Source organism: Rhinolophus hipposideros (genome assembly GCF_964194185.1).
Source record: "Rhinolophus hipposideros genome assembly, chromosome: 11".
NCBI classification, from domain to species: Eukaryota; Metazoa; Chordata; class Mammalia; order Chiroptera; family Rhinolophidae; genus Rhinolophus; species Rhinolophus hipposideros.
In genome coordinates this window covers 17,916,746-17,942,645 of record NC_138057.1, presented here as the reverse complement: position 1 = coordinate 17,942,645, position 25,900 = coordinate 17,916,746, and the positions used below count along the sequence as shown (strand labels likewise).

The 25,900-nt window shown below is 43.0% G+C and overlaps 1 protein-coding gene across 1 annotated transcript in view; it reads left to right on the top strand.

Annotated features, from left to right (window-relative positions):
* The window catches only part of MTAP (methylthioadenosine phosphorylase), a 49,441-nt gene that overhangs the window by 17,082 nt on the left and 6,459 nt on the right, over window positions 1–25,900 (top strand). Inside the window, exons 4-6 of the mRNA XM_081065358.1 lie at window positions 577–744; window positions 15,751–15,853; window positions 22,914–23,153. Of these exons, the coding sequence (XP_080921484.1) occupies window positions 577–744; window positions 15,751–15,853; window positions 22,914–23,153 (511 nt within the window). The remainder of the gene's footprint in view (window positions 1–576; window positions 745–15,750; window positions 15,854–22,913; window positions 23,154–25,900) is intronic.

Genomic DNA, 25,900 nt, shown 5'->3' with positions numbered 1-25,900 from the left:
CATGGCTGTGTCTGGCTTGGGTTGCCCCCCCCCCATGGGGAATCTTACCCGTCATTGAGTAGCCAGCCATCTTTCTGGGGCCAGACAGGGAGACATGAGGTGCAAACACAAAGGTGAAGCGAAGTCCCTGAAAGGATCCGTCTCACAGACTCTCCTTTCTTTAGGGGCAGGTACGAGGAGACAGACGGGTAGGCTGCTGCGTGGTAACATTTCTTCATTTGGCACCTCTTGTTTTCTGTGTCATCGCTCATATAAAACCAGATTCCTCAGATTCTGGGGTTTTGGGGCCCCACAGAATAAACACAGTACATCTTCCTCGAGAGGGAATTCTAAGGAATTTATTACTTGCTCTTGATAGGAAAATAAATATACAGAATTTAAAGTTGGCCTGTACTTTAAAATCAAATAGTTTGTCCTTACAGTTGGCAGGTGATTGCTCCGCCTCCTCTCATTCTTCCTCTGCCAATGAAAGCACTTTGGGATGGGCTGGAAGTCATTGCTATAACTTAGTTCTCTTTTTTAACGGTATTAAAATGTGCTGCTCACTCGTCTACCATATTTACTCTTCTTCCATAGGCATGGGAGGCAGCATACCATCATGCCTTCAAAAGTCAATTATCAGGCGAACATTTGGGCTCTGAAGGAGGAGGGTTGCACACACGTCATAGTGACCACAGCTTGTGGTTCCTTGAGGGAGGAGATTCAGCCCGGTGATATCGTCATTATCGATCAGTTCATCGACAGGTAAGCCGTCATCTAAGGTGCTTTAGGCGCCTGTAAGATCCTTCCCAGCTCAATGGACAGTGTGTGGGGACTTGAGAGATGGGGGAACAGGCCCCCAGACTTGTTTTAAGCCTTTTATTGTGGGAGATCTTAAACATATACAAAACAGAGTAATAATCATGAACTCTCAGGTTCCTAATTCCCAGCTTCAGCATTTAGCAATTCACTGCAATTTGTAACTTGAAAAGAGAAGTGTTCTTTAAAAAAACAAAAAACAAATTACTTAATAATTCCTCAGTGTTAGGTTTCTAGGCAATGCTGTCCTTTTCCCTATTGTCTTACAAACCTTTTTTTAATAATTGGTTTGTTCAAATAAGGGTCCAGAGGAGGTCCACTCATTACAAATGTGAGCTCATTAATAAGTTTTTGTCCAGAAGATTCCATCCCCTTTTTTCCCCTATTTTTTGTCCTGTAGTCTCCCCACATGCTGTATTTTACTGATTGCATCCTTAAGTGTCACTTAGTGTGTTCCCTGTCTCCTGTGTTTTGCCGTAAATCACTGGTTAGCTCTGGAGGCCTGATCAGAACCAGGTTCAAATTCTTGGCAAGAATCCTGTGCATTAGATCAAGAGGCATAGAATGTCTGGTTGTCTTCTCATGATGCTAAGATCTATAGTTGGTGTAGGAGCTAGGCATTTTTTGTTATCTAATTAGACAAGTAATATATAATGTTTCTTTATCCAAAAAATTAAACAATAATAGGCTTCCAAGATCCTGGGCTTTTTATGCCTTTAGAAGTAGTTGAAGATATCACAAGGGAAAGTTGGGGGCGCGGCGGGGGGAAATCCTGCCTTCCCCACCCCCGCCCCATTCCTAGTGGAAGTAACCACCTGTCAGGATGTTCTGGATGGAGACAGGTGAGTGCACGCTGCACCTTGAACCAGAGTGCCACAGAATGTAAGCCGTTTGGTGATTCCTGCCAGAGTCCCCCCATCTAGTCACCCCGACTACCTCTCAGTCATCTTGCCCTTCCCATCTGTTATCTCTGAGCTTACTACTCTCAATGCCTCTCTTACCTCTTCTGTTATGAGAGGAAGGTTTATTCAACCCAGTTCTGTGTGTCTTAGGCCTTTTAGGGATTTGTTATAATGTCTCGTCCACCAGAAGCATTTTTGATTGTTTCCATATGAAAAGAAACTATCAGATTGAACCAATATGAAGTTGCCTGTTTTGTAAATTGGAAATGGTCAAAGATCAGCAATTTCATGTAGTTCAGCCTAATAAATAACAGAGGTGGACTAAAATCATGACATGCCCTCCCCTGTCATTTTTCCCATCGTTTTTTAACACCTGACACTATATGTATTATGTGTCTTCCCCTCTAGAACGTAAACCATGTGAAGGCAAAGTTTGCCACTTTATCCCTAACACCCACAACTCTGTCTGACCCGGCGTTGCTCAGGCAGCATTTTTTGAGTGACTGCATGAATGTGATCATTCCAAGGGAGAGGGAGGCTGGAAGTCATGTGTAGGGGACATCTTAGTCAAAATCTCTGTGGCTGTCAAAGTCCACGTGTTTAGAGGTAATAACTTAAGAAAGTGGTTGTAATATAGTCGTTTATAAAGCAGAGTACAAAAGTATGTTCACAATGATCTGGATTTGTAAAGTATCATAGACAACACTAGAAAGAAAAGGGTGACTTGGGTTCTAAGCCTGGGGTTAATTTGTTACTGAAGTGTGTAACTATATACTGTCGCGTTTCCCAAGTTTTTCTCACACGTAGATAATGTAGATGTTTCACATACTTGGTCTTCCAAGAAAGCAATTAAAGCAGAAAGATGGAGAATAAAAAGAGAACAGGTATTGTCATCAGATCTGGTTTCATTCTGTTTTGGCACTTCTTAACTGTGTAACCTTAAAATCTTCTGACGTCTGTTTCCTTTCATGTGCCATGTGGATAACCTATCTCCTTAGTCTTACCTTGGAAGTTTAAAGTCTCTAACAAGTGCCTTCTGTGGGATCTAGCATATTTTACCTGCCAGTGCCTGGGTGCCATTATTGTGAGTTTGAGCGTGTTGGCTGATGGGGTCCATGGTTAACACAATCTGGCAATGACAGAAGAAAAGATCTGTTAAAAGAATCACTAAGGGAATATCATTTAGAATAAAATATCAAATGTTATGTTGATTATACGAGGTATGATCAACAAATATGGTGAATGTTTAAATAAAAAAAATGGGGCCGGCCCAGTGTTTCAGGTGGTTGGAGCACCATGCTCCTAACACCGAGGTCGCTGGTTCGATTCCCACATGGACCAGTGAGCTGCGCCCTCTACAGCTAAGATTGTGAACAACAGCTCTCCCTGGAGCTGGGCAGCCAGAGGTTGGCATAAGGTGCCGTGTGCTGCCACAGGCTACGTATGCTGTCGCAGAAGTGGCAGGTGGCCAGCGCGAGTGACCAGCAGCCATCGTGAGCGGCCAGCGCCCGGCGACAGCTGCCGTGAGCTACTGTGAGCAGCCGACCGATGACTGGCGACCAACTACCTCAGCCGGGGAAAGCTCAAGACTCATAACACCAGCATGGGCCAGGCTGCTGTGTCCTACACAACTAGACTGAGAAACAATGGCTTGAACCAGAGTGGGGCGGGTGGAGGAAGGCAGAAGAAAGGGGAAAAAAGAAAAAAAAAATTATTACAGTAAAAGACACATTGCCATTAAATCCCCCTCAAAATACCCCTGCTCGCTTTGAACACTCTTATCCCATCGTTCTTGCCACTTTCTGAAGCAGTTCTAGAAGTCCTCTTTAGTGAGTGTCTTTAGTTGTGCTCTTGTGGCTGCCTTGATGTCCTGAATCGATTCAAAACATTTTCCTTTTATGGTCATTTTGATTTTGGGGAAGAGCCAGAAGTCGCATGGTGCCAGATCCAGTGAATAAGTGGATGAGGATTCACCATAATGTTTTTAACAGAAATTGCTGTACCAGAAGCAATGTGTGACACAAAATTTCACATTAATGCATTGTTCGTGATACGTGATTTATGGCACACTTTAAAACACACCTTCTCACAACTGTAGCTCAAACCCGACTGACTGCACCAAACAAGTTGAAACTTGTCACACAGTTACTAAAGTTTGATGTGCCACTTCCCAAATTGAAGATCCCTGCCTTTTTGTTGGATGGTCTGTGGCAGCAGCATTCACCGTATTTTTTTTTATCACACTTCATATGTTGTAGTAAGAATATTGGATATTTTAGGTTAGATAAACTATGAAAGCTAATTTTACCCATTTTCTATTTTACTTTTTTAATGTGGCCACTAGAAAATTGGACATTACCTATGTGACTTTTGTTACTATTGGACAGCATCTTGTAAATGATAGTGCCTCTGGTTGAGCCACATGGTTTCCAGTGAAGCAGGCTTGGTCATGTACGTGATTCACCATATATTTGAATGTCTCATAGGAGAGGGCAGTCAGAGCTTTTTGTCTTGTGAGTAATGCCCTACAGGTGTTGTAGTGATAGGATACTTTTTTAACAAAGTAAATGTTGGTGTCTTGAGGCAGGCGGCTGATACCTCTACTTGGTGCTGTTGTCTGTCACGGAATGGACACTGTGCCATTTATAGCCTGAAGTTCCCATAGCCATACCCACAGCTTCTACTTTTTTGACAGAATTGCGGTGTTTTGCACAGCTGCCCAGTGGGTTACAGCCAGGGCGGCAGGAGCCCTGGGTCAGGAGGTTTTACCTTGGCTCCGATGGGCCTCTGCTGTACCTGTGTGTGGCCTTGGACCTCTCTTCAGAATCAAGTGTTGAACTCCAACATCACTTAGCTCCTTTTCCCTGCACTGCCCATGAATTCTCCTCCAGGGACTGATCTCCAGAGACATGTTGGCCTATGGCTGTAACTTTGCCAGCACATCATCTTAGCAAAAATGCCCTCATCCTAAAGTGGTCTTCAGAGGCTGCAGGGATTGTTTTAATCTCCCTAACATAAATGTGTGATAAATAAAGAATCAGAACAGAAAGCATGACTATTTTTATTTCATAGATGATAGCACTATAAAGCATGCCGCTTTCTCTGCCTCAGTGCCCAGCATGGGAGGGGTGGGAAACCAACTCAGCGTATCAGCCGTGTTGTGCGTACCTTAGAGGTCATTAAGATTTAAAAGTGACAGGTGGCTATGAGTTTTATGGTGGTTTTTAAAAACATCAGATTTCTACTCTAAAAATGAAGTATACTCTTGAAGGAGTCTGACAGGCTAGAAGCTCTTTTAAGAAAATAAGGTCATTCTCTTCTGAAAATCGTTTTTTTCTCTCTCTCTCATGCTACCTAACAGCCTTTGAAAAGTTGAAAGTCTGAGCATGAGAAAAGGGGAATCCTGGGTGTGCCTGACCTGGAGAAAGCAGGACAACAGGTGGGAGGGGAGTGATTCCAAGTATTTCTGGGCGTGTGCAGTCAGTTCTTATATCTGTTTCTCAGACATGAAAGGAAATGCCTGGGCTAATCTTTAAAGTGAAAATAATCTTCTTTCGTTTGTATTTAGGGCAGCCGTAGAAAGCAAAACGTATCTTGATCTAGAATTTACATGCTAAAAGAATGTGTTGTTTTTCATCATTTTTCCATTTCATTTTCCACTCTTCATTGCCCTGGGTCCTGGGCTCCATGGGCCATGCACTTTACAAACCCAAAATGAAATATAGCAGTTCATACCAAGAACTTGTAGGAGGCTTGTCCATAGTAGGTTTCCTCAGTGCCTTCTGCCTCTTGCCCTACTGGGTGTGATTAATTCATTTCTCCTACAAGGTAGAGGTGCCCATTGTCAGAGCCTCAAGCAATTTAGGATAAAACACGGTGAATAGTGGGACTTGTTCTATTTCTTGACAGTCATTAAGCAGTCCATTTTAACTGGGGAAAGAATATGCCTGACCTTTCATCTGTCCTAAGAGAATGATGTCCTTTTTATACTTTAAAAGTATCTCATAAGGGAGAAGCTCTGAGATGCATAATTTGGGGGTTCTTCTGTGGTACAAACCCTTGTCTGCAAGGTTCACCTGGCTCTCACAGTGTCACGTGTGGGGAACTGAGTGGGAGAAAGGAAAAGACCTCTTAAGGGAGTCAAAGTCAATTCCCTTCCCCAGAACCTGGCTTTGCCACAGGAAATACAGCATTCTGAAAGCTCAGCTGCTCTTAGGGTTCCTGTAAGGCTTTTTAGATCATTTCTCTGTTGGGTTTTACACCTGCTTTCATCCTGGTGTCTTCTGACCTTCCATGTCTTAACTATTTGCCACTGTCCAGGGAGCAGCTGAGAGGGCCACCTGTCCCCTTGCTGGTTGGTTCTGCTTTTAGCACCTCTCCTGGTGGTAACTGTTCTTTCTACGAAGGGTTCTGAAGCAGCATGCCTGCCTGTGACCTGGCAAGGGCCTCATCAAATTCTGAGACATGACTTAAAATTTAGAAGCATGACTATGCATTTACTTGGCTTTTGTTTTGCTTTTGCTTGTCAGGCCTTGCAGCTGGAAAGCATGACCGTCTCGCATCAACACTACCCCCCTCACTTTTAAGAGCTTAACTTTAACGATGCGTTATAAAGTAGAGCATAGAAGCAAGTTCTAATGAGATTTTTGCCATTGGAGCAAGGGAAGACTTTGCCCACTAGCTGCTTTTTTCGAAGCATGAGACATCTTGTTGTCTCGTCCTGTTTTCTTTCTGTGATACACCTCCTCCCCCAATTGTTGAACCAGTGATTGTTGGATACTTCTCCAAATTCATTATATGGCCTTTTTTTTTTCACCCCAAACTACTAACTGTCCCTGCCAGGTAGGACACACACGGGCAGAGGATTCCAGCAGTTTCCACACATGGTTTTTCTCCCCTTCACCGTCGATCACGATTACCATCATTGAAAGGAGTCCATTTAACCGTATTTATTATGCATGTACTAAAAGGAAAGAGATCTGTAAACTGTTTGGAAAGGTGCCCACATTGTATTAAGTTTTTTTTAAAAAAAGATGCAAGGCAGTAGGACCTCTTAAACTGCTTCTGTCACCATCAAAAATCTCTCAAGGTGAAGCTAGCAAACATCAATCAGGATAGGATGAGATTTTTGGTTTTTAATAGTGGCCGTTATCAGGAATGCTTTACACATAAGGTTTGTGTTTGTTTTACAAAGAAAAATACAACCAAAAAATTAAGATTAAAAAAAACGGTGTGAGTCTTAGTGCCAAATGTTTTCTGCAAAATGCTGTCAACATGTTGACCTGTTGTGCCTGAGGCCCCTGGTTAGGTTCTGCTTGAAGAATGCAGTAGAAGAAGCCCCACCTAGGAAGTGAGGACATCCCAAATATCCTGGCTCTGCCCTCCAATTCCTCTGTCACTTGGTGGTGTCTTCCACTAAGTGAGGGTGTTGGATTTATCCGAAAGAGTTCAGATGTCTCCCCTCTACAGAGAATTATTGTCTCTCTGGAATAGGGTGGGGTTGGGGGCTGGGGTGAGCTTTTTACTGGTGAGGCATGCTTACTCATCAGGAAAGTCCCGCTGTAAACACACTGGTAAGGGATTATGTCAGTGTATTTCTCCCTTCCAGAGACATAGCCCTGCCTTGGGCTTCCCCCACGATGTCATGGTGTGAAACTCATCTTACCCACCCTGTAAAGCACCATCCTGGGAGATTCAGGTGTGTCCTGGTGTCAGTTATATCGTCAGTCTTTCAGCCTCTTGGGCAGGGCATGGATTCTCATCAATAGAATTGGGGGACAGAGGGGACTTATGGTTAACAATTACACAGAATTTGTCCCATTCCTGTCAGCAGCTATTTTAAACCTTTACTGTTCTCACATCATCCGGCCCATCTCCGGCACTCTTGGTTGAGAATGTCACGTCTTTACAAGAAAACAGAAGCTAGTAAGCATAAACTCACCATCTTCCTTCACGCTCCCTTCTTCACCAGTGATTTTCATCCGTGTGTCCTCCTCTGGCATCTTCCTGCCTATAGCTGTCCCGGAACTGGGGGCAGGGGCAGCTACTCCCTGTAGGAGGTTAACTCTTGTGCTCTGCTCTGCAGCCTAGTTTTGTTACCACCTCGCCTTAGGTCCTCACTTAATAAAAATGGTGATAAGCACCCAAGTTCCTAGTTAATTGCCCCAACTCAGTTAATCCTGTTTACCATATTCAAGGGTAACTTCCCTAGTTTACACTTGAAGAAACTTCAGCTCAGAAATACTGGTCATTTGCTATTAAGTGGGGCCTGTGGGATTTGAATTCGGGTTCATCTCCAAAGTCTGACCTCGGCCACCCATCACACACAGACTTCCAGCTTTGCCCTTGCCCTCAAGGTCCACACTGGCTACAGGACAAAGTCCCAAAGATACCCCACACTTTGTATTCAAGATTAAATTATCACCCTTGGTTGCCTTCTAACCCCACACGCCCTCCTCTCCTGAGCTCCCCCTTCTTCATTTGGTAAATAGCTGATTTGGTAACCCTGGCGCTCCCACCCACACAGTAGTCATTGCTGTGGACTTTTGTCAGCCCTCCACTTATTCATTATGAGTCCCACCTGTGCATGTCTTGATTCCCACCCTCCTTTCTGTCACCACTGCCCTTGTTTGAGACACGTCTTACTCCTTTCTCATCGCAGCTTGACTCCGCTCAAAGCCGGTTTCCATATTACTCCCTGAAAATACAGTAGAAACAAAAATAAAGTCAGAAGAGGGCTGGAAACCAAGCACGCTGAGGGGGCTTTCCCCTGAATTTCACTCTCCGGGTGTAACTGCAATGCTGTGCCCCAGCACACACCCAGACTTCTGAATTGACAGCGCATTTGGGTAGGGGGTGTCCTGACTCCATATAGAATACCTCAGCTCTTCCTGTTACTAACGTAACTTTTTCCTAGTTCCTTTTCTCATTGATGCTGATGATCTTTGCCATGTACTTAAAAATATCTTACGACCTTTGTGGTGGTTTCTTGCGTTGCTTTTATATGTCGTATCCGTGCTCTTTTCCCTCTACCCAGTGAAATATGAATGTTTTTTATTATCTGGTCTTCTGAACATGAAGTCTTTATTTCTGGATAATTCTGAAGTGTAAGAAAATATTGAACTTTTCCCACGTGTCAGATGCTCTTAGGCCCTCGATAATTCAGATTCATACACCTCTTGCTGTTGGTAATGGTTAGAACCCTTTCACGAGGCAGCCTGACTCACAAAAGTTTAAAATATGCACTTTGCAATCTTAAGAGATAAGTATCAAACATGCATGTTTCTAGATATGTGTATCAGGCTGCTTGTAAATGTTTTCTGAGTGAGCCGCCTAAGGCAGTGGTTGAACAACCATCCTGTGGGATGGTTTGAAGCTGTAAATAAGGTTTGTTAAAGCTACAATGTGGTGGCCTGAAGCAGTGTCCATACTTTACAGTGAAAACAGAGCTGCTTGGTCACCATGCCAGTAAATGCTTTTCTAGCCCTTCCTATGTTTCTGGTGCTGCTAATTATCACAGCAGCAAGAGGCATCCTGTACAAACCTTATTATCACCTTTTACAGGTGAGAAGACTGAGGCCCAAAGAGATTGTTATTCACCACCTGGGTTAGAGCCGGAATTTTTTTTCTTGTACTGTTGCTCTGTGAGCTTTGTTTAGCAAGACCTGATGAAAAATAGAAATTATGAAGGGAAAACTAGGTTATCTGTCTACTGAGCAGTGTTGCCTATTGGAATATGAACATTTTTGGTTCTCCTCCTTCCCTGTGACATGCTAAGCAGTTAGGGGATTCATTAAATCGGAGTGGGAGGGTCCAAATTTGGTCTAAATTCATAACCTTTCCGTTTCTTCTGATTAATCGAACAGACTCATTCCACTTCTAAATTTGTTGCCATTCATGCCAAAACTCCCTGTACTTTCCCACTGTAGTTTTAAACTCTTTCATTCTCTGGCTAAGTGCCCTTTGTACCCTGACTCCCTGACCTAAATCTTCTAGGATTTGACCCTTATGTTCTTGATGGCACTGTCCATAAATACGTGTGTGCACACGCACATAAATACACACTTAGAAATTCAGAAGGCTCATTCTTAATCCTGTTAATATTGAAATTATGCAAATTGCCAAGAGGATAAATATCCTTTTGTTCTAACCAGTTGGTGACTTGGCCTTAAATTTTGTTGCTATCTGGACCCACTTATATACTGCTTAAAAAATAAAAATTGTGTTTGGTGTTCTAACTAAAATGTTATCCAACATGCATACCTGAGTTTGAAAGGTACTTACAAGTAATGTGTGTTTGTAATAAAATGTAAATAATATAGGAGGGCATATGGTGAAAAGCAAAACCCTCGTATGTTTCTGGTGGGTATGTGTCTTGCTACAGCCCTTTGAAGGGCAATTTGGTGAGATCTGTTTGTCAAGCTTGACAATGTGTGTGGCCATTGACCCAAACAGTTCCTTCTCTTGGTTTCTTGAGAAACGCATGCACAAGGGAGCTCATGCAGAGGTACTGGTTGTAACATTTTTAATTACCCATTCATTGTATAATCACTAAAGTACTGACATATCCATGACACATTCCACGCAGCACTTTAAACACATCAAGTAGATTTATATGCGCTGATAAAGGAAAGTCTCCAAGATACATCATTAACTAAGTCAAGCACATTGTGAAACAGTCCATGTTGTATGCTATTTTTATATTAACACAAAGAAAAACTGTGTGTTTGTGTGACTCTATAGGAGTTCTAGAAAAGAGACATCCACCGTGTTCTTCCTAACAGCTACACACTGTTCTATTGCTGGACGTATAATTTATTTAAGTGCCCGAGAAGTGGGAAAGTTAGTGATTTTCAGCTTCCTGTTAATATTTTTTTTCAACAATGTTACTTGTGCAAGTCAGAATCTGATACCAATTAAATGGTGACAGCTTTGCCAATAAACAAGAATATGCTCTTCCATGGCTAGCAAGGGAGACTGCCACAGTTGACAGGTCCCAAAGATACATGGAGATTCCTGTTAACATTAACTGTACTTCAGTTCACATTTTAGTACTTGTTTAGTGTCCTGTTATCTTTAGTTAAATTGCCAGCGGTAGAACTACTGGGCATGCAGGTGGTTGTGGCAGACTTGCTGTTGAGAGCCCCTCCTCTTTCCCTGAGAGCTCAGGCTTTAGTGAAAAGAGCAGTTGGGAGGGTTATTTAAATTTTGTTTTGGTTTCAAAAACTGAACTTTTCTCTTTCCATACACATTATTGTTTGCATATCTTTAAAGTGACAATGGTCGAATCGGTTCCCCGAAACCACGCTCTTTATGAGCAGCCGTTGGCCCTGCTTTGCTGGTGAGGTGATGGACTCACGCTCCTGCTTGCTGGGACTTGCTGTGGACATTTGCCATGTTCCGCACCTCCTCCCAGGTGTGTGGCTCTTTGCTTCTGCTGTGGGACAAGCGTTTTTCCCTCAACTTATTTGCCACTCAGAATTTCCCCAAATGAAAAATATTAACAAATGGCTGCCTCTGAGCCGATTCAAGAGTCTTGATCCAGAAACAACCCACCAGTCTGCCTTTTTCTGGGCATTCTTTCCCCTCTGTCTGAAAGTGCCAGTGTTCTCTCCTTTGTCTTGAACTCGTTCCTCTTGCCAGTGCACATCCTCATTTTGTCTCCTTCACTCTTCCGTGGGCAATTTTCTCTTTGTACATTAATTTTTCCTAGCACACATTCCTGTTGAACAACCTCGAGCAGTGTTTTGGGTGCCCTTGACTCAGCCCGTACGTGTATTGTGCTCTGAGGTTGCCAGGGAGTAAATATAGCAGCAGATTTTCCGTGACCGGTAGTTACTGGTACTGAGCACTTCCTTCATGTGTTCTCATTCAGCCTTCACGTTGACTGTAGAAGGTGGTTCGTATTAATCCCCCATTTTAAATATGCAGAAGCTGAAATAAACAGGTATTTATCGAGAGGTGAGAGTGACTTTCCAGTGGCACAGAGCTGGGAGTGGATGGTAAAGCAAGTCAGATCCATCAGTCTCTTCGTCAGTGGATGTCCCAAGCTAATGGGGAGGTGAAATCAGCAGTCGCCTTGCCAAGCTGGGAGGGTTTACTGATTAAAGCAAGAGTCGGGGGCTTTTTTTATTATTGCAGAAACTATAACTGGGTTAACTATATCTTAAACCACGTAAACATATGTATTAGCGTTCTATTGCTGCTGTAACAAATTACCACAAACTCAGTGGCTTCAACAATACAAACTTACTGTAATTCTGTAGGAGTCTAACATGGGTCTCACTGGCTAAAATCAAGATGTCAGCTCGGCTGCATTCCTTTGTGGAGGCTGGGGAGCATGTTTTCTTGCTCTTTTTTTGCCGCCTGCATTCCTTGGCTCCTGGCCCTTTCATCTTCAAAGCCAGCCGCGGTGGCTTGAGTCCTCCTTACATCTCATCACTCTGACACTGACTCTTCTGCTTCCCTTGTCCACATGTGAGCCCATCCATTTATTCCAAGATAATCTTTCCATTTTATTGTCAGCTGCTTAGCAACCTTAATTCCATCAGTAGCCTTAGTTGCCCTTTGCCAGGTAAAGAAACATATTCACAGGTTCCGAGCATTAGGGTGTAGATATGTTTGGGAGGAGAGGGCCATTCTGCCTCCACATGCCACTTTCACAAGTCAGTAGGACAGCCGCCACTCCAAAACCTTCTTGTCTTTGGTCTAGGTTGCTTCCAGGAGGTGTATGAGCCATCCCATTCTTCTCAGCCAAGGCTGGAACAGTTTCCCATCAGGTCTAGCCAGTTTGACATCATCTGAGGCGAATTTTATTCATGGGCCCGGGAATAGATTTCAATTTCTGTCTCTTGATGGAAGGAAGACCAGATTCCATTAAGGTTCCCTTTATCAGGGAAAAGTGCCCACTCAGGCACTGTTGCAAACCTAGTTTCTTCCTTCAGGAAACTATCTGCATCAACTATATGGTGACAGAAGGAGATTTAACTTTGGGTGGTGAACACACAATGCAATACATAGGTGATATATAGACTTGTATACTTGAAACCTCTATAATTTTACTAACCATTGTCACCCCCAATAAATTTAATTTAGAAAAAGGAATGACAGAAAGATTATCTACAGGCTTCTTCCATTGACCTGTTCTCCATGTTTCTACAGCACCTGCGTCTAGCTGTAATGTGATTTGAGTGTGTTCCATGTGTTGGGTCTTCACTAGGAAATAGTAATAGTCGTTCTTTGCAGCAATTACTATTTATCCCCAAGTGCATGCATTTGCACATCTCTATAAAATAGGGATGTTATTGCCTCAAAGTCTATTGGGATGTAATCATTGCAGGGTTTTGTGGCCCTGCTTCCATATTTAAACAAGACTATAAATGGAGATGTGGCTAACACTCGCATTATGAAGAAAGTACTCAGGGAAGTTAACTAATTTGTTCAAGACCACCCAAACCTTCAGTCACAAAATCCAGATACAGAACTACATTTCCTGTATTTTCTCCGTATCACTGAGAAAATTCAGCATGAGGGTGAACTACGATTGTGATCAAAGAGCTGTTTCGGCTGGAAATTGGCAAGGAACAGGCAGTGCAGGCTCAGTCAGATAACTGTCTGGTATGTGCCTGGCAGATGCATTATACCTGGCGTCTTGCTGCGTTATAAAAGCTCTCGCTTTTCTAATTAAAAACCCTCAGAGGAAGGCTGGGAGCTCTTAAAGTACAGACATTTGCATTTCCTTTGGGTGGTTTCCTGCACTCCCAGGTGGTTATAAACACCATTGCTCTTGATCTGAGTTTTCATTTATCGTCCATTGTGCTTCATCATTTTATGCTATACAGGAGTATTGCTATTTATAGTGATTTAACTTTAGGTCGTTAAACATTTCATTGCATTTGCTGACACTTAAGTTAGTTATGCAAACAAAACACCACACATAAGTGGGCAGATTATGTGAAGAGGTATTTCTCGTCCTCCCCTTCCTTTCCAGGATCTTGACCGTATAGTTCAGAATGCTTTAGAAGCATTGATTTTTAAACCCTCTCATTTCTTCCCTGAGGCTGCCCACTTCACTTGGCCCTTACAAGGTTGGGTATTCTGAGACCCCCATCCTCAGCCACAGCTTCCCTTTACTGCTGGCTCCCAGTTCTGTCTCCAGACCAGACCTCATTTGTGAGCTGCTGTGGGATATCTGAACTCCGTGGTTGGCTTAATCCTCGTAATGTCCTTATGAATGGGTGGATGGATGCTTCGTATTATGTTTGGAAAATGGAGACTCAAAAAGCAGTGGCAATTTGCTGTAAGCCATATAGCTAGTAGTTAGCTTTGTTTAAAGAGAAAAATGTGAAATGTGCCACTTGAGAGAACTAAAACTGGAGTTAATAAGTATCACATATCTGTAGCATAACATAAAGCATAAATAATACTTACAGTAAAAGTTCAGAACAAAGGAGTGATTAGGTTCAGAAACGATGGAGATAGAAGAGAGCGACACAGCTAGATAAGATGGGGGTGTTACCACATGGATGGCTATTGGGGTATAGCAGCTGAAGTTTTTTGTGGCCTTTTTTTCATACTTAATCACGGTGGTAAATAGTGATGTTGCTAATACTTGACTCACTGAAGGCTGAAACCACGCCAGAGCTGAGAGTACGTGGCTTGTCAGTTTTGCAAAACAAGAAAAGCCTCTAGGGCTGGAACAGTCATTTGACCTGTTCTTCAACCCCGTCTGGAATTGCTTCAGGGTTAAGTTAGCCTTTCCTTTGAAGATGCACGTGACAGTGGATTGAGAGGATCATGGGCAGGGTTTTCATTCCTCCACAGCACTGAGACCTCATCTCTGAGCTGGGTGGCTTTGGTGCCACCGAGTGTCACTGTTCAGTCTGTGACAGGGTGGAAGTAACAGGTTAATTTTGGTAGGTAGACATGTCAGTTGTGGAAACTACTGGGAAAACTATTTCTTAATGCTGTTCCCCACCCTCCCGCTCCCAGAAATAGACATTAAGTGATCTGCCTCCCCCTGTTGGCTTTCCCTTGCTCTGTCTGTCCCCTCTTCTCCACTTTCCTGTGTTACTCGTGAGTTCAAGTATAGAACAATAGAACAGACTCAGAAAGTGGTTTATTCTGAAAATTTAAAACTTCTGATGAGAAATTGCTGGGTGACTTGGCACTGGGTTAATTTTAGCTTCTTTTTGTAGATTCAAAAATGTTTTACCAAAAAGTGGAACTAAGAGACTTCAGGACTAATTATGGCAGGTAAAGGAGCAAGCTAAACAGAGAGATAGATTTCTAAATGTGGAGCAGGACAAAACACTGCCTTCTTGGGTCAAAGGCATGGAAAAATAAGATTGGGGATGGAGGAGAGGAATTACTCTAAATTTAAAAATATGTCAATCAAATGCAGGGTGAGGACAAAGCAGCTGTTTTTTCCAAACAGGACATTTTTGAGGACATCGGGGAAATTTGCATATGGCCTATGTATTAGCTGATACTGAGGAATTATTGTTACTTTTGTCAGATGTGATAACGACATTTCAGTGGAAAATAATCCACATAGTTTGGTTCACCTGAAGTAGGGGTGAAATGGCAGTCTGGGATTTGCAATCATGGAAATGCTAACGGATAAAGCAAATTTGACAAAATTTTGGAAATCGTTGAATCTGGGTGATGGATATAAATGGGGATCACTATATAGTTTTCTGTATCTAAAATGATTGGGAAATTTCATATTGACTTTTTAAGTGTTTCTCCTGCCCTCCTGAACACAGTTGAGTTGTACCTGCAATCCATTGTGGTTATCTTATCATAGCCACCTGACCACAGACACATACTTTCCTGCTGTAAAATATATTGCCACCAACCCAGAGCCAGAGAAGCCAAATACCATCCCAAAACTGCTTTTTATAACAATTGCCTTCAGCTTACAGAGCTGTTGATTCTGGAGTGATGACCAGGATGGAAACCTAGATACCGTTGATTTCATGATTTCACCAGTCCCCAGAGAATGGAGAGATGGCTGAAAAGCACAAAACCTTTTCACTTGATTTCGTAGGACCACCACAAGGCCTCAGACATTCTATGATGGGAGTCGTTCCTGTTCCAGAGGAGTATGCCATATTCCAATGGCTGAGCCATTCTGTCCCAAAACGAGAGAGGTTTGTAATCTTTCTGGAAGGTGCATGAAGATAAGTCATAAAGGCTTGGGGTGACATCTAGACTTAGATTAGTGGGCTCATACAAAGCATATGATCCCTCTTCTCTTTTCAAGTTTACTTCTTATGGAAGGTTTTATTACGAATTTCCCTTTGCTAATTAATGTTGCCTCCACTACTCTCGATCATTTATAAGCTGAATCACTCATAGTTGCAGCCTACCTTTTTTATAAGTTTTGATTGTTGCTGTCAGGATACCTTTTAAATAATTTAGTATAGACTAGCATAGTAGTCAGGAGTATATAGTCTGGAATCAGATTACATGGGATCAAATCAAATCTCCGCTTTTCAGCTTAATAGTTGTATGTCATTGGACAAGTTACTTAACATGTCTGGGCTTCCATTTCCTCATTTGTAAAACGAAGGTAATGATTGCATATACTTCGTAGGACTGTGTGAGGGTTACAAGAGTTAATACTTAAAAGTCCTCTGAATAATGCCTGTTAGTATTGAAACGTCCAATAACTGGTAACTGCTTTTGTGAATTAAATTATTATTATTGATGATCTACGAATTGTCAGATTGGTATCATTAACCGTTGAGCTGAGTTTGGTCATTACTGTCCAGCTTCGTCTCCAAGATTATCATAAAATCTCAGAACTAGGAGGGCGGCCCCACAAAGGTCAATGGTGGTATAGGGTGAAGAATCACAACCATAGCTCTCAGAGAATTAAAAATGGCTACCACAACTCAAAAAAGTCCATCTCTTGGTCCACACATGGTACTTCTCATATAATTCCAGATGCAACCCAAAGATTGGAGGCATCATTCGAGGTGAACTGCCTAGTGAAATCTACTTTATGAATTAACTTACAGGCTTCAGATACCTAAACGTGTTAATTGTTAGGTCACCTTTAGGTGATTCAGCTAATGTTAACACCTGCATATGGAATTCAGAAGATTCTTAGCTTTTATGTTCACCCCTGCATAATCATGTAAAACTAAGTTCCTTACAGTTCATAGCAAGGACACCTTAGTCTCACTATGGTCTCAAAAAACAATCTAGAATGTAAAGCTGGGGTTGCGGGAAGCCATTTCAGATGTACCACTACAGGTACATCCCCTCTGACTTCCGTCAAAGTGCCTTTTTTACTTGTTTAAACAAAAATAGTTTAAGTTTCTATGTATGTATTTAGATGTATGTTTCTGGATATAGTTATCAGCAGACTATATCAGAATATTGCTAATCTTTCCTCTGAAACACAGATCTAGCCACATAATAAATTTGCTCTCCAGGGGAAACTAGATGTGTGTAAAATTCTTGTCTATTTCAAAATGGGTGCAGCTTGGGAAGAAACAGACTAGGGCTAGCGTATGCGTGTTGGTAGGAAATTTAAGATCCTATCCCAGGCAAAACGTAGTGACTTACAGTATTAAGGGTAGACATAGGTGGAGGAAGTGCTAGTGATGTGTGCAGAGCACATGTAAATGTGGTGATGGGGTGATAGTTTCCAATAATACAATTTGGCCTCCTTTAAGACCAAATTAATTCAGCCATTATTAGTCTGGCCAAGCCAAGAATCCCCAAGTAAAACCTAAGAGTTCTGGGGAAGGCATTTTAAGAAAGTGGGGAATGACATCAAAACATGGCAGTGTGAGGGGTCCCGCCTTGTTCTCTCCCCTTGAAGTGAAAACAAGTTGAACAGTTATAATTCAACAAAAGATTCCCTGCGCAACACACAGGCACGCCTGAGAGATCCGTGCATTGAAACAGCTGAGAGTGGGTGAATCGGTGAATGGGAGGAGGGAAGGGAGAAGTACAGAGACAGGGCCACTGACCAGAGCTCACTGCTGTCTCAGGAGAGGGGAGGATTGAGAGTGCAGGTGCAGTCTGCGGCCCCAGCAGTTCTGCGTGAGTGATCGGCGTATAATGCGGCTGATTGGGGCAGATACCTGGGGCAAAGACCGGATGTATAAGTGCTACAACTGCAGTCTAACAGCCCTCACAGCCAGGCCGAAAACAAAGCCACGGAGCCTGGCTGCCTCCCCCCACAGCCCACCGGTGTTAGTGGCAGGCCCCAGAGAAAAAACTAGCCGTTCGGATTAAAGAGCAGAATATCTACAGCCCTGAGAACTGAAGAGACAGTTCCTCAGGGGCAGATGCACGCTGTGGCTGATCCCAGTAACATGGGAGGAGGTATAGGCGCAAGGCAGCTGTGGTCTGGCAGTCGCCATTATTCGGAGGAGAGCAAAGCCACAAACACACCAGAGGCCTCTCCCAGCCCACGCCACCCCCAACCTTTCATGGCTGATCCCATCGGGGAAAACCAGCGCTGCTAACGTACACAGCTCTGCATCTGGCTGCAGGGACAGCACTGGGATTTCAGGGGCTCAGAACCCCATCACCCACCATATCCGCCATGGGCACGGTGCCCTGAGACAGAGGCGACCTAGGCACAGATGAGAAGCCCACCTCCCCAGGAAATCTCCCACCATGCAAAATGCCAGAACACGGAAAGAGAAAATAAAATGCTCTAGTGCTACTTACTGGAAGGCAAAAGAAAGGCCTTATTGTATCAACCCGCTTCAGAGTTCATTCCTGTAGATGCCCAGTAAAAGAAGGAATTCACCGATCACCCTGATTAACTAAAGTGACAAGACAGCTCAGAAAGAAAATGAAAAATCTCCAGAAAATAATCTTAAAGACATGGAAATATGCGACTCAAATGACAGAATTCAAGATTGCAGTTCTGAAAAAATGAGTTACAAGAAAACTCAGGTAGGTAGTTTAATGAACGCAAACAAAATCAGTGAACAAAATGAATACCAAAGAGACTGAAATTTTTAAAAATAACCAAATAGAAATTCTGGCACCGAAGAACTCAATAAAAGAAATGAAGAATGAAATAGTGAGCTTAGGAAATAGAGCTGACCCGATGGAGGAAAGAATTAATGATATCGAAGGTGGAATATGGAAATGACATAGATGGGAGAAAAGAGAGACTTGAGAGTTAAAAGAAATGAAAGAACTGACTCCATCAGAAGAGCAATATAAGAATAACGGGGGGAAAGCAGTGCCTACTACATCCCAGGATTACACCAATATTACATGTAAATTATAGAACAATCAACCTCAAAAATCATCTGAACACTAGCTGAACAGAACTCCTATAAGTACTTTAAAAATATAAGAAAGAGGCCACATCAAGATGGGTAGAAGGGATAGAGATGCAAAACATGCTGACCCCAAACCCATAAATAGTGGTTCAACACCGGGAGGGACACCTCAGTGATGGAGGTCCCCCCAGCAGAGGGAGGGGGTCCCACCCCCACATGAGGCCTCCCAGCCCAGGGGTCTTGTGCTGGGAAGAGGAATGCCTACAACATCTCACAGTGAAAATCAGTAAGGTCTTTGTCTGCCTCTCCCGGTGAGATGGAAGGCAGCACAAAACCCAAACACCCTCTTAAAGAGCCCCACTCAGACACGCTTGCAAACGCTCACCTGGTCTCTGGTGGAGGAGCGGCAACTCAGGGCGTGCGAGAGACATACAGGGAAAGACTGAGTTCTGTGGCTGTGGGGCAAGAGCTAGAGGGATAGGAGCCATTAACCCTATGTGGAGCCTGACTCACGTATAGTGTATAGTAGGGTGCTATCTTTTCTATGTTGAACTCTCCTCCAAAGGACCACATCTGAGACCACATTGGTCTGGTGAAATCCATGCACCACCTTGGTGACGCCCTGGGTCCTCATTCTGCACAGCTGGTGTTACATCGCTTGGGGCACTTCAGCTGCTGAGCAGCCAGAACCACCCCCACAAGCTGTGGAGTCCTTTTATAGCAGCAGCCAGCTCACAGCAACCCAGGAACAGGTGGTGGGCAGTGACCCAGAACCTGTGCTACAGCCTCTCGTGGGCAGCTCTTGAGGTTTGCGAGCCTGAGGCGAGTGGTGGCTGGCTGCTGTGTTCTCAGGGCGATTGGCAGCGCGGTCACAGGCCAGGCAGTGCCTCAAGGAGAGGGAAGACTGGCCGTGGTGTTCTCGGAGCACTTTGCAAAGTGGTCACAGGCTGGGCACTGTTGCAAGACTTGAATCTGCATTAACTTTGTAAAAACCATCAACCACTCCTGTAACTCCCTGGGACTCACCCCTACCATGTAGGGCTGCATCACTGAGGGCACTGAATTCCAAGTCAAGTAGCCCAGCCCCTGCGCCTAAGGAGGCTATTTCAACGGCTAAGCCTTACAGGCAGCCGGGAAGTAGCAGTAGCCCTATGAGGCCCTGGGCCTTTTGCTAAGCTGTCCCAGGCCCAGTACTGGTAGCATCGTGCCTCAGTGCACAGCAAGGCCACCCCAACATGCCTCCGGGTCCAGCACAGGCAGCAGCCAACCATTATACAGCTTTGTGGCTTTTAGCCACTAGCCGTGGGCTGGTCACAGGCAAGGCCGATTGGCCTGTATGGAGACTCTACTAAGAGACACCAGAAACAACACACCCTGAGGCCAGCCTCAGACCATACCAGAGCACCACCCGGTTAGTCCCACAAGCAGCACACCCAAAGGGTGGTCTCAACAGGCACAAGAGCCCACAGGGGCAAATCCCCCTCTGAGGGGTCATACCCACACAATAGCTTATACACTGTGGGCGTAGCCAATCCTCACAGCCAATCAGCCTGGGAGTCAATCCCACCCACTGATGTGCTAAAAGCAATCAAGGCTCACTTACAACAGAAGAACACACACTGCACACTCAAGGTACACTTCTGGAGCACACACACAGGAGACTAGGGAGACTGAGCCATTCGACCATACAGGACACATACCGCATAAGGCCACCCAGCGAAGACAGAGAGACACGGGAAATCTACCTAATACATAGAAGACAACACAGAGAGGCAGCCAGAATGAGGAAACAAAGAAACATGTCTCAAAAGAACAGGAGAAACCTCCAGAAATTGAACTAAATGAAATGGTGGCAACCAACCTACCAGGGACAGAGTTTAAAACACTGTTTATGCTTAAGGAACCTAAGAATGCTTAAGGAACTTAGAATTTCAACAAAGGGATAGCAAGCATAAACAAGGACATAGAAACCATAAAAAAGAAGCAATCAAAAATACATACAATATCTGAAATGAAGAATACACCAGAAGGAATCAAAAATTAGATGAAGTAGAGGATCAAATTAGCGATTTAGAACACAAGGTAGTAGAAAATATCCAATTGGAACAACAGAAAGAAAAAAGGACATTAAAAAAATACAAAGATAGTTTAAGGGACCTGCAGGACAACATCAAGCATAACAACAATCAAATCTAGGAGTCCAGAAGGAGAAAAGAGAGAGCAAGGGATTGAGAACCTGTTTGAAGAAATAATGACTGCAAATTTCCTAACATGACAAAGGAAATAGACATACAAGCCCAGGAAGTGCAGAGTTCCAAAGGAAATGAACCCAAAGAGGCCCACACCAAGACATATCATAATTAAAATGACAAAGGTTAAAGACAGAATCCTAGAAGCAGCAAGAGAAAGACGACTAGTTAATTACAAGGGAGCGGCCAGTACAATAAATCCTCACTTGACCTCATCGATCGATTCTTGGAAATTTTGACTTTATGTGAAACAACCATAAACAAAACAAATTTTATCATAGACTGATACAAACAAGAATAAAGTTCCTGTGGCATATTTCTGGTCACAAAAACATCACCAAACTTTTAAACAAAGACCCAAAACCCTTCTATTAAACTTTAAATAAATGCGAGCTATACACACATTTAAGAAAGGTGAATAAAAACAAGGAAGATGATTACTTGTTCCAGTTCAGAGTCACAGGTGGTCAGAGCTTACCTGGTCAGCTCACTGCTCCATGCCGGAACCCGCGCTGGACAGGAGGACGCCCTTCCGTCTCAGGGCACACTCACACACACCCACAGTCACTCAGACTGGGACAATTTAGATACAACCTATTGTCCCATCTTTGAGATGTGGGAGGAAACCTGAGTACCCTGATAAAACCCATGCAGACATGTGGAGAACAGGCAAACTCCTTACGGACAGTGGCCCTAACCAGAAGTTTATTGTTTTCTCATCAGTGTTGTAACGAAATGTTATTCAAGACCAGCTGTATTGAATAATAGATAGAAGACCAGTTTAGCACTTATATAGTGTTTACGATGTGCCTGACAGTTCTGTGCTGTATATCCTTAGCTCATGTAATCCTCTCAATATTCTATAATACAATTATTCCCATTTTACAGATGAGAAAACTAAGACAAAGGTTAAGTGAATTTTCAGCACCACTTAACAGTGAAGTTTAAAAGACTAATTTTTTAATTAAAAAAAATGTTGAAGCACAGTCTAAGGAAAAAATGAAATTAATGAATAACCTTGAAGATTAGATATGTGTTATTAATTAGATACTGGAGAAAGTGATCAAACTTTTAAATTAGGTTTCTAAAACCCACGCATGGCCTTGCCACTAAAGGGATGCCAAGTTTATCCCTGGACAGAAAACGTCAGCGTGGCCCCATTCTGTTTTTACTGTATGTCCTTGGAGAGGCAACAGGTAGAAAACGTTATGAAGAAATCACTTTCTAACCAAAAAAAGCTTTGAATAAAAGTCTTCAGATTTTATATAAAAAAGCAACGAGAATGAATTTCTCAGGAGCTTGGAAACAGTTCTTAGCACATCTCTCTGAGATGTGAGTGAGGAGCAGCACCTCAGCTGAGCCTTGGAGGTTAAGATCTCAGGTCCTTGTTCCCAGCCCAACTTAGTCTCTTCAAGCTGTTAAGAAGTAAATGAGCTTAAAGCATGTAAATCAATTCCTGGTGCTTAGGCAAAAGCTCACTGTTTGCTCTTGTAGCTATGAGTTGTATGTGCAGGGGGTGGGGAAACGGTATGGAAGAGGGTCTGGGAAACTGGGATCTCCCAGGTTCTCTGCGAGCCTGCAACTACTAGGCTTCTACAGTAAAATTCTTTAATCAACTTGTTAAACATCAGGAAAAAAATAAAATAGTCAGCTGTACTTAGGTTTCTGTTTTGAGTTTGTGGTTCTTTCTTTTCTAGGTCCTCATAGAGACTGCTAAGAAGCTAGGACTCCGGTGCCATTCAAAGGGAACCATGCTCACAATCGAAGGGCCTCGCTTTAGCTCACGGTCAGAAAGTATCATGTTCCGCACCTGGGGGGCAGATGTTATCAACATGACCACAATTCCAGAGGTAGTTCTTGCTAAAGAGGCTGGGCTTTGCTACGCAAGTATCGCCATGGCAACAGATTATGATTGCTGGAAGGAGCACGAGGAAGCGGTAGGTGGGATTCGGATTCTCTTCTGATCATGTATGGTCGGAATTTCCTGGTGTCATAAGCACCATTAAGAGAGGATCTTAACCATTTGTTTCTATTGCATTCGTTCCAGAAACTGCCTTTCTACCAGGTTTTAAAGTCAGTTTTTACTACATTGTCATTAGGTATTACCAGATATTTTCTATAGACGCAAGATCTTCCCAAGAAAGTAAAGACTTTTCCAAGGATCATCAGTGAACAGTACATTGTAGCCATATAGGTGTGTTGCTAATCATGTTGAGACTTGGGCCTTATTTTAAGGATAAAGGTGTCTTTTGGTTATAATTTCCTTGTGCTGTGCTAGTGTTTATGTGTTTTTCAAAGGGAAGAATTTACTATTTCTTACCTCTCCCTGGTAAGTGAACTCTATATTCACATCTATCTGTTTAACCCATTGTGACTGGAGACCATGCTTGGTGTAGGAGTATGACAGCAAACAGACAATTTTGTAAGGAGCTAACATTCTGGGTTCTTTGGCGGGGGGATGGGATAAAGATTAAGCAAACCAACATGAGAAAGCTCGGGACTGTAAAGAAAGAGTGTAGTGAGGAGTACATTTCCAGTTGACCCAACTGAATATTTATAGTCTGGGAAGCCTTCCTTAAGTATGATGGGAAAGATGGGCATGCTTGAGAGGAGGGAGTGAGGGAGGCAGAGCCTTGGAGACCCTGTAAGTATTTCAGATGGGAGATCAATGAGGAGTTTTAGGCAGCAAAGTCCAACTAGTATTTGAGGGTGCTGGACTACTGAGGTCAGGCTTCCAAAACATGTACTTTCATTGTAGAAAACTTCGAACATCTGCAAAAGTAGGGTCTAGTATAATGAACCCCAGTTACCCATCATCCAGCTTTCCACAGTTACCAGCCTTGGCCAACTTTGTGTCATATATATGCCCCTACCCATTTCCCTCTCCCTGACCCTCATTATTTTAAAGTAAATATTTTTACTAAAAGGCCTCTTTTTCTTTTAAATAAAATAATAAAAAACACAAGAGCATTATTGTATCAAAAAATATTGATATTCCTTTACATAATCAAAATATTCAGACTGTTCACATTTTCCCTTTTGTCTCATCATTTTCAACTGTTCAAATCAGGGTCCCTTATAATCCACCCATTGCATTTGAATAATGTGTTTCTTAAGTCTCTTTTAAGTTCATATTCCCTCGTCTCTCTTCATTCTTTATATTTTCCTTGAAGAAACCAGATCATTTGTCTGTTTTAAAACAGAGAAAGGGACAAAACTACAGTAGAGGAATTTTGAAATAAGGAAAATGTGTAGGGGTAGGATGTTATTTCTGTCAGTGCATCCATGTATATGAGTTTGGTCGTAGATGAACAACAGGTTCTTTGTTTGGCATGAACGCCTTACCTTGACTCCTCAGTGTAATAAACTATGAGGATGCTTTGCATGAAGAGATTTATAAATCCTGTTATAACACAGTCCCAGACTTGGCAGCTTTGGTCACCTAAGGGACAGCTAGCTCAGCCTCTGCCACTTCGTAGGAACAGATTGTTTCTTGCCTGTGGCTTTCTGCTCAGTTTCATAACATTTCTCTCCTCCGCAGAGCTAACGGTCCTTCCCTTTAGTGGGCCATGTGAGGTTTTGAAATCAGTCAGTTGGAGCTACTTCAGTTAAAAGTAAAGAAACTAAGTTCTGTGTAAGTGGTAAGGCATGAAGACAAATAATGGTAGATGCGACAAGAAAGGTATAATAAAGAGGCCAGAGAATGGCTGGTGTTTGAGGACACTGGAGTACGGAAGTCAGGCTTCCAAAACAAGTATTTTCATTGTGGAAAACTTCGGACATCTGCATAAGTAGAGTCTAGTATAATGAACCCCATTTATTCACTACCTATGTTTCCAAAGTTATCCGCCGTTGCCAGCTGTGTTGTATCTGTGTCCCTTCCCACTTCTTCAAACCAGATGTGCAGCCTGGCATGATAAAAAGGTTTTTGAGTTGCCAAATCCACGTTCAGGTTCCTGTTCCTCTGTTTACGTGTGCCACTGGGCATGTTTTTAACAAGTTACTCTTCTGTAGGATGGAGCCAGGGCTTGGTGAGTGAGCAGTGTGAGTTGTTCAGTTCACTTCTGATATTGCTGGATGACTGGGAGAATTAAGCCCAATGACATATGTAGTGCTAGCTCCGAGTAGGAGGGTGGTCATCAGATGGTACAAATGACAGAGTTGGGTGGAAAGACGAAAAAAAAATTTTGTGAAGAAGGAAACTTGAGGTTTGAGCTGGACCTTGAACAGAGGGTTAGATTTGATTGTGAGGTTAGTAGAAAGGCATTTGGGTGGAGTCCAATAGCAGGAACAAAGAGAAGAGAGAGAGATCAGAGTCTCTATAGAAATATTAGGCACAGGAAAAGTGGAAGGAAAAGAGCAAATATAAGGTAAATCTCTTAATATGTTTTGACCCTACATTCAAAGACTTCGCTTAAAATGTGCCTGTACCTGGCATGCACCCGTCTGGTCACTGTTTTGTGTTCCCACGGTAATGGGATTCCCTCTGCTGTGGTATTTAGAATTTTTTTTAAATACGTCTTGGTATTTGTGGGAGGGGTCTGGATTTTATAGTCCAGGAAATTGAATGAAAGGTGTAATCATTGTGTCCCGGAGTCTTGGATTTCTTTTAAGTATAGTGAAGCATGACAAGTACTGTACCTCTGGTCATCTTATATTCAAAACTTTTTCCAGCTTTTTCTTA